The following is a 20706-nucleotide window of genomic DNA, read 5'->3' as shown; positions in this document are numbered from 1 at the left end:
TTAAGTAACACCTCTCCCACAGTGCCCTGTGTTACATACTGTTTCCTACTGATGTTAATCCAGCTCCCTCACACTGTCACTCAGTAACCACCCAACCACAGCACCCTGTTTTAGTTACTGTATCTGTACTGATGTTAATCCAGCTCCATCACACTGTCACTCAGTAACCCCTCTCCCCCAGCGTCTATATTACTGACTGTCTCTCTACTGATGTTAATCCAGCTCCCTCACACTGTCACTCAGTAAATCCACTCCCCCAGCTCCCTGTGTTACTAATTGAATCTATATTGATGTTAATGCAGCTCCCGCATACAGTCACTCAGTAACCCCTTTCTCTCAGTGCCCTGTGTTACTGAATATATCTGTACTGATTTTATTCCAGCTGTCTCACTGTCATTCAGCAACCCCTCTCCCCCAGTGCCTTTATTACTGACTGTATCTGTACTGCTGTTAATCCAGCTCCCTCACATTGTCACTCAGTAACCCCTCATCCCCTGTACCATGTGTTACTGACTGTATCTCTACTGATGTTAATGTAGCTCCCTCAAACTGTCACTCAGTAACTGCTCTATTCCAGCACCCTGTGTTACTGAATTTATCTGGACTAATGTTAATGCAGCTCCCTCACACTGTCATTCTTTAACCACTCTCTCCCTATGCACTGTGTTACTCATTGAAACTCTACTGATGTTAATCCAGCTCCCTCACACTGTCACTCATTAACCACTCTCTCCCTGTGCACTGTGTTACTGAATGAATCTCTACTGATGTTAATCCAGCTCCCTCACATTGTCACTTAGTAACCCCTCATCCCCTGCACCATGTGTTACGGACTGCATCTCTACTGAGGTTAATCCAGCTCCCTCACACTTTAACTCAGTAACCCCTCTCCCCCAGCAGCATGTGTTACTGACTGTATCTGCACTGATGTTAATCCAGCTCCCTCACACTGTCACTCAGTAACCCCACTCCTCCAGTTCTCTGTCTTACTGACTGTATCTGTACTGCTATTAATCCTGCTCTCTCACACAGTCACTCATGACCCCTCAAGTCAAGTGCACTATGTTACTGACTGTATCTATACTGATATTAATCCAGCTCCCTCATGCTGTCATTACGTAACCCCTCTCCCCCAGCACCATATGTAACTGACTGTATCTGTACTGATGTTAATCCAGCTCCCTCATACTGTCACTCATTAACCACTCTCTCCCTGTGCACTGTTTTACTGAATGAATCTCTACTGATGTTAATCCAGCTCCCTCACACAGTCACTCAGTAACCCCTCTCCCTCAGCAACCTGTGTTACTGACTGTATCTGTACTGATGTTAATCCAGCTCCCCCACACTGTCATTAAATAACCCCTCTCCCACAGTACCATGTGTTACTGACTGTATCTCTACTGATGTTAATCCAGGTCTCACACACTGTCACTCAGTAGCCCCTCTCCTCCAGCGCTCTGCGTTACTGACTGTATCTGTACTGATCTTAATTGTGCTCCCTAACGCTTCCACACACTAACCCTTCTCCCCAAGCGCCCTGTGTTACTGACTGTGTTTATAGTGATGTTAATGCAGCTAGCTCAAACTGTCACACAGTAACCTCTCTCACCCAGTGCCCTGTGTTCCTGAATGTATCTGTACTGATGTTGATACAGCTCCCTCACCTTGTCAATCAATTACCGCTCTTCCCCAGCACCCTGTGTTAATGACTGTATCAGTACTGATGTTAATCCAGCTCCCTCACCATGTCACTCAGTAAGCCTTCTCCCCCAGCGCACTGTGTTACTGATTGTATCTGTACTGATGTTAATGCAGCTCCCTCACACTGTCACTTAGTAACCCCTCTCCTCCAGCGCACTGTGTTACTGACTGTTTCTGTACTGATGTTAATCCAGCTCCCTCACACTGTCACTCAGTAACCCCTCTCCTCCAGCGCACTGTGTTACTGACTATATCTGTACTGATCTTAATTGTGCCCCCTAATGCTTCCACACAGTAATCCTTCTCCCCAAGCGCTCTATTTTACTGACTGTGTTTGCAGTGATGTTAATCCAGCTCACTCACACTGTCACTCAGTAACCCCTCTCACCCAGTGCTCTGTGTTCCTGAATGTATCTGTACTGACGTTGATACAGCTCCCTCACCTTGTCACTCAATAACCCCTCTCCCCCAGCACCCTGTCTTACTGATTGTACCTCTACTGATTTTATTCCAGCTCCCTCACACTGTCACTCAATAACCCCTCTCTCCAGTGCCCTGTGTAACTGACTGTATCTGTACTGATGTTAATCTAGCTCCTTCACCCCATAACTCAGTAACCCTTCTCCCCCAGCACCCTGTGTTTCTGACTATATCTGTACTGATGTTAATCCAGATCCCTCACACTGTCACTTAGTAACCCATTCCTCCAGTGCACTGTGTTACTGACTATATCTGTACTGATGTTAATCCAGATCCCTCACACTGTCACTCAGTAATCCATTCCTCCAGTGCACTGTGTTACTGACTGTATCTGTACTGATGTTAACCCAGCTCTCTCACACCGTCACTCAGTGACCCCTCTCCTCCAGTGCACTATGTTAATGACTGTATATAGACTGATATTAATCCAGCTCACTCACATAATCCCTCAGTAAACCCTCGCACCCAATGCGCTTTGTTACTGACTATATCTGTACAAATGTTAATCCAACTCACTCACATTGTCACTCAGTAACCCTTCATCCCCTGCACCATGTGTTACTGACTGTATCTGTACTGATGTTAATCCAGCTCCCTCATACTGTCACTCATTAACCACTCTCTCCCTGTGCACTGTGTTACTGAATGAATCTCTAATGATGTTAATCCAGCTCCCTCACACAGTCACTCAGTAATCCCTCTCCCTCAGCAGTCTGTGTTACTGACTGTGTCTGTACTGATGTTAATCTAGCTCCCTCACACAGTCACTCAGTAACCACTCTCCCTCAGCAGCCTGTGTTACTGACTGTATCTGTACTGATGTTAATCCAGCTCCCTCACACTGTCACTCAGTAACCCCACTCCTCCAGTGCTCTGTGTTACTGACTGTATCTGTACTGCTATTAATCCTGCTGTCTCACACAGTCACTCAGTGACCCCTCTAATCAAGAGCACTATATTACTGACTGTATCTCTACTGATGTTAATCCAGCTCCCTCACACAGTCACAAAATAATCCCTCTCCTTCAGCAGCCTGTGTTACTGACTGTGTCTGTACTGATGTTAATCTAGCTCCCTCACACAGTCACTCAGTAACCACTCTCCCTCAGCAGCCTGTGTTACTGACTGCATCTGTACTGATGTTAATCCTGCTGTCTCACACAGTCACTCAGTGACAACCTCTACTCAAGTGCACTATGTTTCTGACTGTATCTATACTGACATTTATCCAACTCCCTCGCGCTGTCATTAAGTAACCCCTCTCCCAAAATGCACTGTGTTACTGACTGTATCAGTACTGATGTTAATCCAGCTCCGCCACACTGTCATTAAGTAACCCCTCTCCCACAGTACCCTGTGTTACTGACTGTATCTGTACTGATGTTAATCCAGCTCCCTCACACTATCACTCAGTAGCCCCACTCCCCCAGCGCTCTGTGTTACAGACTGTATCTGTACTGATCTTAATTGTGCTCCCTAACGCTTCCACACAGTAACCCTTCTCCCCAAGCACACTGTGTTACTGGCAGTGTTTGTAGTGATGTTAATCCAGCTCGCTCACACTGTCACTCAGTAACCCCTCTCACCCAGTGCCCTGTGTTCCTGAATGAATCTGTACTGATGTTGATACAGCTCCCTCACCTTGTCAATCAATTACCCCTCTTCCCCAGCACCCTGTGTTTCTGACTGTATCAGTACTGAAGTTAATCCAGCTCCGCCACACTGTCACTCAGTAACCCTTCTCCCCCAGCGCTATGTGTTACTGACTGTATCTGTACTGATGTTAATCTAGCTCCCTGTCACTCAGTAACCTCTCTCCCCCAGCGCCCTGTGTTACTGACTGTATCTGTACTGATGTTAATCCAGCTCCCTCACCCTGTAACTCAATAACCCATCTCCCCAAGCACCCTGTGTTACTGAATGTATCTATACTGATGTTAATCCAGCTCCCTCACACTGTCACTGAGTAACCCCTCTCCTCCAGCGCACTGTGTTACTGACTGTTTCTGTACTGATGTTAATCCAGCTCCCTCACACTGTCACTCAGTAACCTCTCTCCCCCAGCACACTGTATTACTGACTCTATCTGTATTGATGTTAATCCAGCTCCCTCACCCTGTCGCACAGTATCGCCTCTCTCCCTGCGCCCTGTGTTACTGATTTTATCTTTACTGATGTTAATCCATCTCCCTCAAATTGTCATTCAGTAACCTCTATCCCCCAGTGCCCAGTGTTACTGACATTATCTGTACTGATGTTGATCCAGCTCCCTCACATTGTCAATCAATTACCCCTCTTCCACACTGCCCTGTGTTAATGACTGTATCTGTACTGATGTTAATCCAGCTCCCTCACACTGTCACTCAGTAACCCTTCCCTCGCAGCGTTCTGTGTTACTGACTGTATCTGTTGATGTTAATCCAGCTCCCTGTCACTCAGTAACCCCTCTCCCCCAGCGCCCTGTGTTACTGACTATATCTGTACTGATCATAATCCAACTCCCTCACACTATCACTCAGTAACCCCTCTCCAGCTCCCTGTGTAACTGAATGTATCTATACAGATGTTAATCCAGCTCCCTCACCCTGTAACTCAGTAAAACTTCTCCCCCAGCACCCTGTGTTACTGACTGTATCTGTACAGATGTTAATCCAGCTCCCTCAAACTGTCACTCAGTAACCCCTCTCCTCCAGCGCACTGTGTTACTGACTATCTGTACTGATGTTAATGCAGCTCCCTCACACTGTCACTTAGTAACCCCGCTCTCCCTGTGCCCTTTGTTACTGACTGTTTCTCTACTGATGTTAATCCAGCTGCTCACATTGTCACTCAGTAACACCACTCCCCCAGCAGCCTGTGTTACTGACTATATCTGTACTGGTGTAAACCTATCTCCCTCACACTGACACTCAGTAACCCCTCTCCTCCAGCACACTGTGTTACTGACTGTATCTGTATTGATGATAATGCAGCTCCCTCACACTGTCACTTAGTAACCCCTCTCCTCCAGTGCACTGTGTTACTGACTGTCTGTACTGATGTTAACCCAGCTCCCTCACACCGTCACTTAGTGACCCCTCTCCTCCAGTGCACTGTGTTAATGACTGTATATATACTGATATTAATCCAGCTCACTCACACAATCCCTCAGTTACCCCTCGCCTCCAGTGCGCATTGTTACTGATTATATCTGTACTAATGTTAATCCAGCTCCCTCACAGTGTCATTCAGTAACCCCTCTCCCCCAGCACCCTTTGTTACTGACTGTATCTCTACTGATGTTAATCCAGCTCCCACACACTGTCACTCAGTAGCCCCTCTCCCCCAGCGCTCTGTGTTACTGACTGTATCTGTACTCATCTAAATTCTGCTCCCTAACGCTTCCACTCAGTAACCCTTCTCCCCCAGCGCCCTGTGGTACTGACTGTGTTTGTAGTGATGTTAATCCAGCTCGCTCACACTGTCACTCAGTAACCCATCTCCCCCAGTGCCCTCTGTTCCTGAATGTATCTGTACTGATGTTAATCCAGTTCCCGCACACTGTCACTGAGTAACCTCTCTCCCCCAGCAGCCTGTATTACAGATTCTATCTGTACTGATGTTAATCCAGCTCGCTCACCCTGTCGCACAGTATCGCCTCTCTCCCTGCGCCCTGTGTTACTGATTGTATATTTACTGATGTTAATCCAGCTCCCTCAAATTGTCATTCAGTAACCTCTACCCCCAAGTGCACTGTGTTACTGACATTATCTGTACTGATGTTGATCCAGCTCCCTCACATTGTCAATCAATTACACCTCTTCCCCAGTGCCCTGTGTTACTGACTGTATCTGTACTGATGTTAATCCAGCTCCCTCACACTGTCACTCAATAACCCCTCTCTCCTGCGCCCTGTGTAACTTTCTGGATCTGTACTGATGTTAATCCAGCTCCCTCACCCCGTAACTCAGTAACCCTTCTCCCCCAGCACACTGTGTTACTGACTGTATCTGTACTGATGTTAATCCAGCTCCCTCACACTGACACTCAGTAACCCCTCTCCTCCAGCGCACTGTATTACTGACTGTATCTGTACTGATGTTAATCCAGCTCCCTCACACTGTCACTCAGTACCCCATTCCTCCAGTGCACTATATTACTGACTGTATCTGTACTGGTGTAAACCTATCTACCTCACACTGTCACTCAGTAACCCTCTACCCCAGCACCCTGTGTTACTGAGTGCATCTGTACTGATGTTAATCCAGCTCCCTCACATTGTCACTCAGTAAACCCTCTCCTCCAGTGCACTGTGTTACTGACTGTATCTGTACTGATGTTAATCCAGCTCCCTCAAGTTGTCATTCAGTAACCAGTATCCCCAAGCGCCCTGTGTTACTGACTGTGTTTGTAGTGATGTTAATCCAGCTCACTCACACTGTCACTCAGTAACCACTCTCACCCAGTGCCCTGTGTTCCTGAATGTATCTGTACTGATGTTGATACAGCTCCCTCACCTTGTCAATCAATTACCCCTCTTCCCCAGCGCCCTGTGTTAATGACTGTATCTGTACTGATGTTAATCCAGCTCCCTCACACTGTCACTCAGTAACCCATCTCCCCCAGCGCTCTGTGTTACTGACTGCATCTGTACTGATGTTAATCTAGCTCCCTGTCACTCAGTAACCCCTCTCCCCCAGCGCCCTGTGTTACTGACTGTATCTCTACTGATGATAATCCAGCTCCCACACACTGTCACTCAGTAGCCCCTCTCCCCCAGCACCCTGTGTTACTGACTGTATCTCTACTGATGTTAATCCAGCTCCCACACACTATAACTCAGTAGCCCCTCTCCCCCAGTGCTCTGTGTTACTGACTGTATCTGTACTCATCTAAATTCTGCTCCCTAATGCTTCCACTCAGTAACCCCTCTCCCCCAGCTCCCTGTGTTACTGACTGTATCTGTACTGATGTTAATCCAGCTCCCTCACACTGTCACTCAGTAACCCCTCTCCTCCAGCGCACTGTGTTACTGACTGTATCTGTACTGATGTTAATGCAGCTCCCTCACACTGTCACTTAGTAAGCCATCTCCTCCAGCGCACTGTATTACTGACTGTGTCTGTACTGATGTTAATCCAGCTCCCTCACACTATCACTCAGTAACCCATTCCTCCAGTGCACTGTGTTACTGACTGTATCTGTACTGATGTTAACCCAGCTCCCTCACACCATCACTTAGTGACCCCTCTCCTCCAGTGCACTATGTTAATGACTGTATATATACTGATACTAATCCAGCTCACTCACACATTCACTCAGTTACCCCTCGTCCCCAGTGCGCATTGTTACTGATTATATCTGTACTAATGTTAATCCAGCTCCCTCACACTGTCATTCAGTATCCCCTCTCCCCCAGCACCCTGTGTTGCTGACTGTATCTCTACTGATGTTAATCCAGCTCCCACACACTGTAACTCAGTAGCCCCACTTCCCCAGCGCTCTGTGTTACTGACTGTATCTGTACTCATCTAAATTCTGCTCCCTAACGCTTCCACTCAGTAACCCCTCTCCCCCAGCGCCCTGTGGTACTGATTGTGTTTGTAGTGATGTTAATCCAGCTCGCTCACACTCTCACTCAGTAACCCCTCTCCCCCAGTGCCCTGTGTTCCTGAATGTATCTGTACTGATGTTAATCCAATTCCTTCACACTGTCACTCAGTAACCACTCTCCCCCAGCACCCTGTATTACTGATTCTATCTGTACTGATGTTAATCCAGCTCACTCACCTTGTCGCACAGTATCGCCTCCCTCCCTGCGCCCTGTGTTACTGATTTTATCTTTACTGATGTTAATCCAGCTCCCTCAAGTTGTCATTCAGTAACCACTATCCCCCAGTGCCCTGTGTTACTGACATTATCTGTACTGTTGTTGATCCAGCTCCCTCACATTGTCAATCAATTACCCCTCTTCCCCAGCACCCTGTGTTATTGACTGTATCTGTACTGATGTCAATCCAGCTCCCTCACACTGTCACTCAGTAACCCTTCCCTCGCAGCGTTCCGTGTTACTGACTGTATCTGTACTGATGTTAATCCAGCTCCCTGTCACTCAGTACCCCTCTCCCCCAGTGCCCTGTGTTACTGACTATATCTGTACTGACGTTGATCCAGCTCCCTCACACTATCACTCAGTAACCCCACTCTCCAGCGCCCTGTGTAACTGAATGTATCTGTACTGATGTTAATCCAGCTCCCTCACGCTGTAACTCAGTAAACCTTCTCCCCCAGCACCCTGTGTTACTGACTGTATCTGTACTGATGTTAATCCAGCTCCCTCAAACTGTCACTCAGTAACCCCTCTCCTCCAGCGCACTGTGTTACTGACTATCTGTACTGATGTTAATCCAGCTCCCTCACACTGTCACTTAGTAACCCCGCTCTCCCTGTGCTCTTTGTTACTGACTGTTTCTCTACATATGTTAATCCAGCTGCCTCACACTGTCATTCAGTTACCCCTTTCCCCCAGCACCCTGTGTTACTGACTGTATCTATACTGATGTTAATCCAGCTCCCTCACACAGTCACTCAGTAACCCCTCTATCCACTGCCCTGTGTAACTGATTGTATCTGTACTGATGTTAATCCAACTCCCTCACCCTGTTACTCAGTAACCCTTCTCCCCCAGCACCCTGTGTTACTGACTGTATCTGTACTGATGTTAATCCAGCTCCACCACACTGTCACTCAGTAACCCCTCTCCCCCAGCACCAAGTGTTACTGACTGTATCTGTACTGATGATAATCCAGCTCCCTCATACTGTCACTCATTAACCACTCTCTCCCTGTGCACTGTTTTACTGAATGAAACTCTACTGATGTTAATCCAGCTCCCCCACACTGTCATTAAGTAACCCCTCTCCCACAGAACCCTGTGTTACTGACTGTATCTGTACTGATGTTAATCCAGCTCCCACACACTGTCACTCAGTAGCCCCTCTCCCCCAGTGCTCTGTGTTATTGACTGTATCTGTACTGATCTTAATTGTGCTCCCTAACGCTTCCACACAGTAACCCTTCTCACCAAGCGCCCTGTGTTACTGACTGTGTTTGTAGTGATGTTAATCCAGCTCGCTCACATTGTCACTCAGTAACCTCTCTCACCCAGTGCCCTGTGTTCCTGAATGTATCTGTACTGATGTTGATACAGCTCCCTCACCTTGTCAATCAATTTCCGCTCTTCCCCAGCGCCCTGTGTTAATGACTGTATCTGAACTGATGTTAATCCAGCTCCCTCACACTGTCACTCAGTAACCCATCTCCCCCAGCACTCTGTGTTACTGACTGTATCTGTACTGATGTTAATCTAGCTCCCTGTCACTCAGTAACCCCTCTCCCCCAGCGCCCTCTGTTACTGATTGTGTTTGTAGTGATGTTAATCCAGCTCGCTCACACTGTCACTCAGTAACCTCTCTCCCCCAGTGCCCTGTGTTCCTGAATGTATCTGTACTGATGTTAATCCAGTTCCCTCACACTGTCACTCAGTAACCTCTCTCCCCCCCAGAACCCTCTATTAATGACTCTATCTGTACTGATGTTAATCCAGCTCCCTCACCCTGTCGCACAGTATCGCCTCGCTCCCTGCGCCCTGTGTTACTGATTGTTTCTTAACTGATGTTAATCCAGCTCCCTCAAATTGTAATTCAGTAACCGCTATTCCCCAGTGCCCTGTGTTACTGATATTATCTGTACTGATGTTGATCCAGCTCCTTCACATTGTCAATCAATTACCCCTCTTCCCCAGCGCCCTGTGTTAATGACTGTATCTGTACTGATGTTAATCCAGCTCCCTCACACTGTCACTCAGTAACCCTTGCCTCGCAGCGCTCTGTGTTTCTGACTGTATCTGTACTGATGTTAATCTAGCTCCCTGTCACTCAGTAACCCCTCTCCCCCAGCGCCCTGTGTTACTGACTGTATCTGTACTGATGTTAATCCAGCTCCCTCACCCTGTAACTCAGTAACCCTTCTCCCCAGCACCCTGTGTTACTGACCCTATCTGTACTGATGTTAATCCAGCTCCCTCACACTGTCACTCAGTAACCCCTCTCCTCCAGCGCACTGTGTTACTGACTGTATCTGTACTGATGTTAATGCAGCTCCCTCACACTGTCACTTAGTAACCGCTCTCCTCCAGCGCACTGTATTACTGACTTAATCTGTACTGATGTTAATCCAGCTCCCTCACACTATCACTTAGTAACCCATTCCTCCAGTGCACTGTGTTACTGACTGTATCTGTACTGATGTTAACCCAGCTCCCTCACACCGTCACTTAGTAACCCCTCTCCTCCAGTGCACTGTGTTACTGATTATATCTGTACTAATGTTAATCCAGCTCCCTGACAGTGTCATTCAGTAACATCTCTCCCCCAGCACCCTGTGTTACTGACTGTATCTCTACTGATGTTAATCCAGCTCCCACACACTGTCACTCAGTAGCCCCACTCCCCAAGCGCTCTGTGTTACTGACTGTATCTGTACTCATCTAAATTCTGCTCCCTAACGCTTCCACTCAGTAACCCCTCTCCCCCAGTGCACTGTGGTATGGACTGTGTTTGTAGTGATGTTAATCCAGCTTGCTCACACTGTCACTCAGTAACCCCTCTCCCCCAGTGCCCTGTGTTCCTGAATGTATCTGTACTGATGTTAATCCAGTTCCCTCACACTGTCACTCAGTAACCTCTCTCCCCCAGCACCCTGTATTACTGATTCTATCTGTACTGATGTTAATCCAGCTCCCTCACCCGGTCGCACAGTATCGCCTCTCTCCCTGCGCCCTGTGTTACTGATTGTATCTTTACGGATGTTAATCCAGCTCCCTCAAATTGTCATTCAGTAACCTCTATCCCCCAGTGCCCTGTGTTACTGACATTATCTGTACTGATGTTGATCCAGCTCCCTCACATTGTCAATCAATTACAACTCTTCCCCAGTGCCCTGTGTTACTGACTGTATCTGTACTGATGTTAATCCAGCTCCCTCACACTGTCACTCAGTAACCCCTCTCTCCAGCGCCCTGTGTAACTGATTGTATCTGTACTGATGTTAATCAAGCTCCCTCACCCTGTAACTCAGTAACCCTTCTCCCCCAGCACCCTGTGTTACTGACTGTATCTGTACTGATGTTAATCCAGCTCCCTCACACTGTCACTCATTAACCCCTCTCCTCCAGCGCACTGTGTTACTGACTGTATCTGTACTGATGTTAATGCAGCTCCCTCACACTGTCACTTAGTAACCCCTCTCGCCAGCGCTCTGTGTTACTGATTGTATCTCTACTGATGTTAATCCAGCTCCCACACACTATCACTCAGTAGCCCCTCTCCCCCAGCGCTCTGTGTTACTGACTGTGTTTGTAGTGATGTTAATCCAGCTCGCTCACACTGTCACTCAGTAACCCCTCTCACCCAGTGCCCTGTGTTCCTGAATGTATCTGTACTGATGTTGATACATCTCCCTCACCTTGTCAATCAAGTATTCCTCTTCCCCAGCGCCCTGTGTTAATGACTATATCTGTACTGATGTTAATCCAGCTCCCTCACACTGTTACTCAGTAACTCTTCTCCCCCAGTGCTCTGTGTTTCTGACTGTATCTGTACTGATGTTAATCTAGCTCCCTGTCACTCAGTAACCCCTCTCCCCCAGCACCCTGTGTTACTGACTGTATCTGTACTGATGTTAATCCACCTCCCTCACCCTGTAACTGAGTAACCCTTCTCCCCCAGCAACCTGTGTTACTGACTCTATCTGTACTGATGTTAATCCAGCTCCCTCACACTGTCACTCAGTAACCCCTCTCCTCCAGCGCACTGTGTTACTGACTGTATCTGTACTGATGTTAATCCAGCTCCCTCACACTGTCACTCAGTAACCCATTCCTCCATGTGCACTGTGTTACTGACTGTATCTGTACTGATGTTAATCCAGCTCCCTCACACTGACACTCAGTAACCCCTCTCCTCCAGCGCACTGTATTACTGACTGTATCTGTACTGATGTTAATCCAGCTCCCTCACACTGTCACTCAGTACCCCATTCCTCCAGTGCACTGTATTACTGACTGTATCTGTACTGGTGTAAACCTATCTACCTCACACTGTCACTCAGTAACCGTCTACCCCAGCACCCTGTGTTACTGAGTGTATCTGTACTGATGTTAATCCAGCTCCCTCACATTGTCACTCAGTAAACCCTCTCCTCCAGTGCACTGTGTTACTGACTGTATCTGTACTGATGTTAATGCAGCTCCCTCACAATGTCACTCCGTTACCCCTCTCCCCCAGCACCCTGTGTTACTGACTGTATCTATACTGATGTTAATCCAACTCCCTCACACAGTCACTCAGTAACCCCTCTCTCCACTGCCTGTGTAAATGATTGTATCTGTACTGATGTTAATCCAACTCCCTAACTCTTCCACACAGTAACCCTTCTCCCCAAGCGCCCTGTGTTACTGACTGTGTTTGTAGTGATGTTAATCCAGCTCACTCACACTGTCACTCAGTAACCACTCTCACCCAGTGCCCTGTGTTCCTGAATGTATCTGTACTGATGTTAATCCAGCTCCCTCACACTGTCACTCAGTAACCCATCTCCCCCAGCGCTCTGTGTTACTGACTGCATCTGTACTGATGTTAATCTAGCTCCCTGTCACTCAGTAACCCCTCTCCCCCAGCGCCCTGTGTTACTGACTGTATCTCTACTGATGATAATCCAGCTCCCACACACTGTCACTCAGTAGCCCCTCTCCCCCAGCACCCTGTTTTACTGACTGTATCTCTACTGATGTTAATCCAGCTCCCACACACTATAACTCAGTAGCCCCTCTCCCCCAGTGCTCTGTGTTACTGACTGTATCTGTACTCATCTAAATTCTGTTCCCTAACGCTTCCACTCAGTAACCCCTTTCCCCCAGCTCCCTGTGTTACTGACTGTATCTGTACTGATGTTAATCCAGCTCCCTCACACTGTCACTCAGTAACCCCTCTCCTCCAGCGCACTGTGTTACTGACTGTATCTGTACTGATGTTAATGCAGCTCCCTCACACTGTCACTTAGTAAGCCCTCTCCTCCAGCGCACTGTATTACTGACTGTGTCTGTACTGATGTTAATCCAGCTCCCTCACACTATCACTCAGTAACCCATTCCTCCAGTGCACTGTGTTACTGACTGTATCTGTACTGATGTTAACCCAGCTCCCTCACACCGTCACTTAGTGACCCCTCTCCTCCAGTGCACTATGTTAATGACTGTATATATACTGATACTAATCCAGCTCACTCACACATTCACTCAGTTACCCATCGTCCCCAGTGCGCATTGTTACTGATTATATCTGTACTAATGTTAATCCAGCTCCCTCACACTGTCATTCAGTATCCCCTCTCCCCCAGCACCCTGTGTTGCTGACTGTATCTCTACTGATGTTAATCTAGCTCCCACACACTGTAACTCAGTAGCCCCACTTCCCCAGCGCTCTGTGTTACTGACTGTATCTGTACTCATCTAAATTCTGCTCCCTAACGCTTCCACTCAGTAACCCCTCTCCCCCAGCGCCCTGTGGTACTGACTGTGTTTGTAGTGATGTTAATCCAGCTCGCTCACACTCTCACTCAGTAACCCCTCTCCCCCAGTGCCCTGTGTTCCTGAATGTATCTGTACTGATGTTAATCCAATTCCTTCACACTGTCACTCAGTAACCACTCTCCCCCAGCACCCTGTATTACTGATTCTATCTGTACTGATGTTAATCCAGCTCACTCACCTTGTCGCACAGTATCGCCTCCCTCCCTGCGCCCTGTGTTACTGATTTTATCTTTACTGATGTTAATCCAGCTCCCTCAAGTTGTCATTCAGTAACCACTATCCCCCAGTGCCCTGTGTTACTGACATTATCTGTACTGTTGTTGATCCAGCTCCCTCACATTGTCAATCAATTACCCCTCTTCCCCAGCACCCTGTGTTATTGACTGTATCTGTACTGATGTCAATCCAGCTCCCTCACACTGTCACTCAGTAACCCTTCCCTCGCAGCGTTCCGTGTTACTGACTGTATCTGTACTGATGTTAATCCAGCTCCCTGTCACTCAGTACCCCTCTCCCCCAGTGCCCTGTGTTACTGACTATATCTGTACTGATGTTGATCCAGCTCCCTCACACTATCACTCAGTAACCCCACTCTCCAGCGCCCTGTGTAACTGAATGTATCTGTACTGATGTTAATCCAGCTCCCTCACGCTGTAACTCAGTAAACCTTCTCCCTCAGCACCCTGTGTTACTGACTGTATCTGTACTGATGTTAATCCAGCTCCCTCAAACTGTCACTCAGTAACCCCTCTCCTCCAGCGCACTGTGTTACTGACTGTATCTGTACTGATGTTAATCCAGCTCCCTCACACTGTCACTCAGTAACCCATTCCTCCATGTGCACTGTGTTACTGACTGTATCTGTACTGATGTTAATCCAGCTCCCTCACACTGACACTCAGTAACCCCTCTCCTCCAGCGCACTGTATTACTGACTGTATCTGTACTGATGTTAATCCAGCTCCCTCACACTGTCACTCAGTACCCCATTCCTCCAGTGCACTGTATTACTGACTGTATCTGTACTGGTGTAAACCTATCTACCTCACACTGTCACTCAGTAACCCTCTACCCCAGCACCCTGTGTTACTGAGTGTATCTGTACTGATGTTAATCCAGCTCCCTCACATTGTCACTCAGTAAACCCTCTCCTCCAGTGCACTGTGTTACTGACTGTATCTGTACTGATGTTAATGCAGCTCCCTCACAATGTCACTCCGTTACCCCTCTCCCCCAGCACCCTGTGTTACTGACTGTATCTATACTGATGTTAATCCAACTCCCTCACACAGTCACTCAGTAACCCCTCTCTCCACTGCCTGTGTAAATGATTGTATCTGTACTGATGTTAATCCAACTCCCTAACTCTTCCACACAGTAACCCTTCTCCCCAAGCGCCCTGTGTTACTGACTGTGTTTGTAGTGATGTTAATCCAGCTCACTCACACTGTCACTCAGTAACCACTCTCACCCAGTGCCCTGTGTTCCTGAATGTATCTGTACTGATGTTAATCCAGCTCCCTCACACTGTCACTCAGTAACCCATCTCCCCCAGCGCTCTGTGTTACTGACTGCATCTGTACTGATGTTAATCTAGCTCCCTGTCACTCAGTAACCCCTCTCCCCCAGCGCCCTGTGTTACTGACTGTATCTCTACTGATGATAATCCAGCTCCCACACACTGTCACTCAGTAGCCCCTCTCCCCCAGCACCCTGTTTTACTGACTGTATCTCTACTGATGTTAATCCAGCTCCCACACACTATAACTCAGTAGCCCCTCTCCCCCAGTGCTCTGTGTTACTGACTGTATCTGTACTCATCTAAATTCTGTTCCCTAACGCTTCCACTCAGTAACCCCTCTCCCCCAGCTCCCTGTGTTACTGACTGTATCTGTACTGATGTTAATCCAGCTCCCTCACACTGTCACTCAGTAACCCCTCTCCTCCAGCGCACTGTGTTACTGACTGTATCTGTACTGATGTTAATGCAGCTCCCTCACACTGTCACTTAGTAAGCCCTCTCCTCCAGCGCACTGTATTACTGACTGTGTCTGTACTGATGTTAATCCAGCTCCCTCACACTATCACTCAGTAACCCATTCCTCCAGTGCACTGTGTTACTGACTGTATCTGTACTGATGTTAACCCAGCTCCCTCACACCGTCACTTAGTGACCCCTCTCCTCCAGTGCACTATGTTAATGACTGTATATATACTGATACTAATCCAGCTCACTCACACATTCACTCAGTTACCCATCGTCCCCAGTGCGCATTGTTACTGATTATATCTGTACTAATGTTAATCCAGCTCCCTCACACTGTCATTCAGTATCCCCTCTCCCCCAGCACCCTGTGTTGCTGACTGTATCTCTACTGATGTTAATCTAGCTCCCACACACTGTAACTCAGTAGCCCCACTTCCCCAGCGCTCTGTGTTACTGACTGTATCTGTACTGATGTTAATCCAGCTCCCTCACACTGTCACTCAGTAACCCATTCCTCCATGTGCACTGTGTTACTGACTGTATCTGTACTGATGTTAATCCAGCTCCCTCACACTGACACTCAGTAACCCCTCTCCTCCAGCGCACTGTATTACTGACTGTATCTGTACTGATGTTAATCCAGCTCCCTCACACTGTCACTCAGTACCCCATTCCTCCAGTGCACTGTATTACTGACTGTATCTGTACTGGTGTAAACCTATCTACCTCACACTGTCACTCAGTAACCCTCTACCCCAGCACCCTGTGTTACTGAGTGTATCTGTACTGATGTTAATCCAGCTCCCTCACATTGTCACTCAGTAAACCCTCTCCTCCAGTGCACTGTGTTACTGACTGTATCTGTACTGATGTTAATGCAGCTCCCTCACAATGTCACTCCGTTACCCCTCTCCCCCAGCACCCTGTGTTACTGACTGTATCTATACTGATGTTAATCCAACTCCCTCACACAGTCACTCAGTAACCCCTCTCTCCACTGCCTGTGTAAATGATTGTATCTGTACTGATGTTAATCCAACTCCCTAACTCTTCCACACAGTAACCCTTCTCCCCAAGCGCCCTGTGTTACTGACTGTGTTTGTAGTGATGTTAATCCAGCTCACTCACACTGTCACTCAGTAACCACTCTCACCCAGTGCCCTGTGTTCCTGAATGTATCTGTACTGATGTTAATCCAGCTCCCTCACACTGTCACTCAGTAACCCATCTCCCCCAGCGCTCTGTGTTACTGACTGCATCTGTACTGATGTTAATCTAGCTCCCTGTCACTCAGTAACCCCTCTCCCCCAGCGCCCTGTGTTACTGACTGTATCTCTACTGATGATAATCCAGCTCCCACACACTGTCACTCAGTAGCCCCTCTCCCCCAGCACCCTGTTTTACTGACTGTATCTCTACTGATGTTAATCCAGCTCCCACACACTATAACTCAGTAGCCCCTCTCCCCCAGTGCTCTGTGTTACTGACTGTATCTGTACTCATCTAAATTCTGTTCCCTAACGCTTCCACTCAGTAACCCCTCTCCCCCAGCTCCCTGTGTTACTGACTGTATCTGTACTGATGTTAATCCAGCTCCCTCACACTGTCACTCAGTAACCCCTCTCCTCCAGCGCACTGTGTTACTGACTGTATCTGTACTGATGTTAATGCAGCTCCCTCACACTGTCACTTAGTAAGCCCTCTCCTCCAGCGCACTGTATTACTGACTGTGTCTGTACTGATGTTAATCCAGCTCCCTCACACTATCACTCAGTAACCCATTCCTCCAGTGCACTGTGTTACTGACTGTATCTGTACTGATGTTAACCCAGCTCCCTCACACCGTCACTTAGTGACCCCTCTCCTCCAGTGCACTATGTTAATGACTGTATATATACTGATACTAATCCAGCTCACTCACACATTCACTCAGTTACCCATCGTCCCCAGTGCGCATTGTTACTGATTATATCTGTACTAATGTTAATCCAGCTCCCTCACACTGTCATTCAGTATCCCCTCTCCCCCAGCACCCTGTGTTGCTGACTGTATCTCTACTGATGTTAATCTAGCTCCCACACACTGTAACTCAGTAGCCCCACTTCCCCAGCGCTCTGTGTTACTGACTGTATCTGTACTCATCTAAATTCTGCTCCCTAACGCTTCCACTCAGTAACCCCTCTCCCCCAGCGCCCTGTGGTACTGACTGTGTTTGTAGTGATGTTAATCCAGCTCGCTCACACTCTCACTCAGTAACCCCTCTCCCCCAGTGCCCTGTGTTCCTGAATGTATCTGTACTGATGTTAATCCAATTCCTTCACACTGTCACTCAGTAACCACTCTCCCCCAGCACCCTGTATTACTGATTCTATCTGTACTGATGTTAATCCAGCTCACTCACCTTGTCGCACAGTATCGCCTCCCTCCCTGCGCCCTGTGTTACTGATTTTATCTTTACTGATGTTAATCCAGCTCCCTCAAGTTGTCATTCAGTAACCACTATCCCCCAGTGCCCTGTGTTACTGACATTATCTGTACTGTTGTTGATCCAGCTCCCTCACATTGTCAATCAATTACCCCTCTTCCCCAGCACCCTGTGTTATTGACTGTATCTGTACTGATGTCAATCCAGCTCCCTCACACTGTCACTCAGTAACCCTTCCCTCGCAGCGTTCCGTGTTACTGACTGTATCTGTACTGATGTTAATCCAGCTCCCTGTCACTCAGTACCCCTCTCCCCCAGTGCCCTGTGTTACTGACTATATCTGTACTGATGTTGATCCAGCTCCCTCACACTATCACTCAGTAACCCCACTCTCCAGCGCCCTGTGTAACTGAATGTATCTGTACTGATGTTAATCCAGCTCCCTCACGCTGTAACTCAGTAAACCTTCTCCCCCAGCACCCTGTGTTACTGACTGTATCTGTACTGATGTTAATCCAGCTCCCTCAAACTGTCACTCAGTAACCCCTCTCCTCCAGCGCACTGTGTTACTGACTATCTGTACTGATGTTAATCCAGCTCCCTCACACTGTCACTTAGTAACCCCGCTCTCCCTGTGCTCTTTGTTACTGACTGTTTCTCTACATATGTTAATCCAGCTGCCTCACACTGTCATTCAGTTACCCCTTTCCCCCAGCACCCTGTGTTACTGACTGTATCTATACTGATGTTAATCCAGCTCCCTCACACAGTCACTCAGTAACCCCTCTATCCACTGCCCTGTGTAACTGATTGTATCTGTACTGATGTTAATCCAACTCCCTCACCCTGTTACTCAGTAACCCTTCTCCCCCAGCACCCTGTGTTACTGACTGTATCTGTACTGATGTTAATCCAGCTCCACCACACTGTCACTCAGTAACCCCTCTCCCCCAGCACCAAGTGTTACTGACTGTATCTGTACTGATGATAATCCAGCTCCCTCATACTGTCACTCATTAACCACTCTCTCCCTGTGCACTGTTTTACTGAATGAAACTCTACTGATGTTAATCCAGCTCCCCCACACTGTCATTAAGTAACCCCTCTCCCACAGAACCCTGTGTTACTGACTGTATCTGTACTGATGTTAATCCAGCTCCCACACACTGTCACTCAGTAGCCCCTCTCCCCCAGTGCTCTGTGTTATTGACTGTATCTGTACTGATCTTAATTGTGCTCCCTAACGCTTCCACACAGTAACCCTTCTCACCAAGCGTCCTGTGTTACTGACTGTGTTTGTAGTGATGTTAATCCAGCTCGCTCACATTGTCACTCAGTAACCTCTCTCACCCAGTGCCCTGTGTTCCTGAATGTATCTGTACTGATGTTGATACAGCTCCCTCACCTTGTCAATCAATTTCCGCTCTTCCCCAGCGCCCTGTGTTAATGACTGTATCTGAACTGATGTTAATCCAGCTCCCTCACACTGTCACTCAGTAACCCATCTCCCCCAGCACTCTGTGTTACTGACTGTATCTGTACTGATGTTAATCTAGCTCCCTGTCACTCAGTAACCCCTCTCCCCCAGCGCCCTCTGTTACTGATTGTGTTTGTAGTGATGTTAATCCAGCTCGCTCACACTGTCACTCAGTAACCTCTCTCCCCCAGTGCCCTGTGTTCCTGAATGTATCTGTACTGATGTTAATCCAGTTCCCTCACACTGTCACTCAGTAACCTCTCTCCCCCCCAGAACCCTCTATTAATGACTCTATCTGTACTGATGTTAATCCAGCTCCCTCACCCTGTCGCACAGTATCGCCTCGCTCCCTGCGCCCTGTGTTACTGATTGTTTCTTAACTGATGTTAATCCAGCTCCCTCAAATTGTAATTCAGTAACCGCTATTCCCCAGTGCCCTGTGTTACTGATATTATCTGTACTGATGTTGATCCAGCTCCTTCACATTGTCAATCAATTACCCCTCTTCCCCAGCGCCCTGTGTTAATGACTGTATCTGTACTGATGTTAATCCAGCTCCCTCACACTGTCACTCAGTAACCCTTGCCTCGCAGCGCTCTGTGTTTCTGACTGTATCTGTACTGATGTTAATCTAGCTCCCTGTCACTCAGTAACCCCTCTCCCCCAGCGCCCTGTGTTACTGACTGTATCTGTACTGATGTTAATCCAGCTCCCTCACCCTGTAACTCAGTAACCCTTCTCCCCAGCACCCTGTGTTACTGACCCTATCTGTACTGATGTTAATCCAGCTCCCTCACACTGTCACTCAGTAACCCCTCTCCTCCAGCGCACTGTGTTACTGACTGTATCTGTACTGATGTTAATGCAGCTCCCTCACACTGTCACTTAGTAACCGCTCTCCTCCAGCGCACTGTATTACTGACTTAATCTGTACTGATGTTAATCCAGCTCCCTCACACTATCACTTAGTAACCCATTCCTCCAGTGCACTGTGTTACTGACTG

At 47.8% G+C, this 20706-nt stretch overlaps 1 protein-coding gene across 1 annotated transcript in view; it reads right to left on the bottom strand.

Moving 5' to 3' along the window:
* Positions 1-13547, bottom strand: part of LOC139241086 (arf-GAP with GTPase, ANK repeat and PH domain-containing protein 3-like) — a 40121-nt gene extending 26574 nt beyond the window's left edge. The window contains exon 1 of the mRNA XM_070869775.1: positions 13528-13547. Coding sequence (XP_070725876.1) covers positions 13528-13547 — 20 coding nt within the window. The remainder of the gene's footprint in view (positions 1-13527) is intronic.
* Between the last annotated feature and the right edge of the window lie 7159 nt (positions 13548-20706).

The sequence above is a fragment of the Pristiophorus japonicus genome, chromosome Y (assembly GCF_044704955.1).
Source record: "Pristiophorus japonicus isolate sPriJap1 chromosome Y, sPriJap1.hap1, whole genome shotgun sequence".
Classification (NCBI taxonomy): Eukaryota; Metazoa; Chordata; class Chondrichthyes; family Pristiophoridae; genus Pristiophorus; species Pristiophorus japonicus.
The sequence above is the reverse complement of the archived record's forward strand: the minus strand, read 5'-3'. Positions and strand labels throughout refer to the sequence as shown.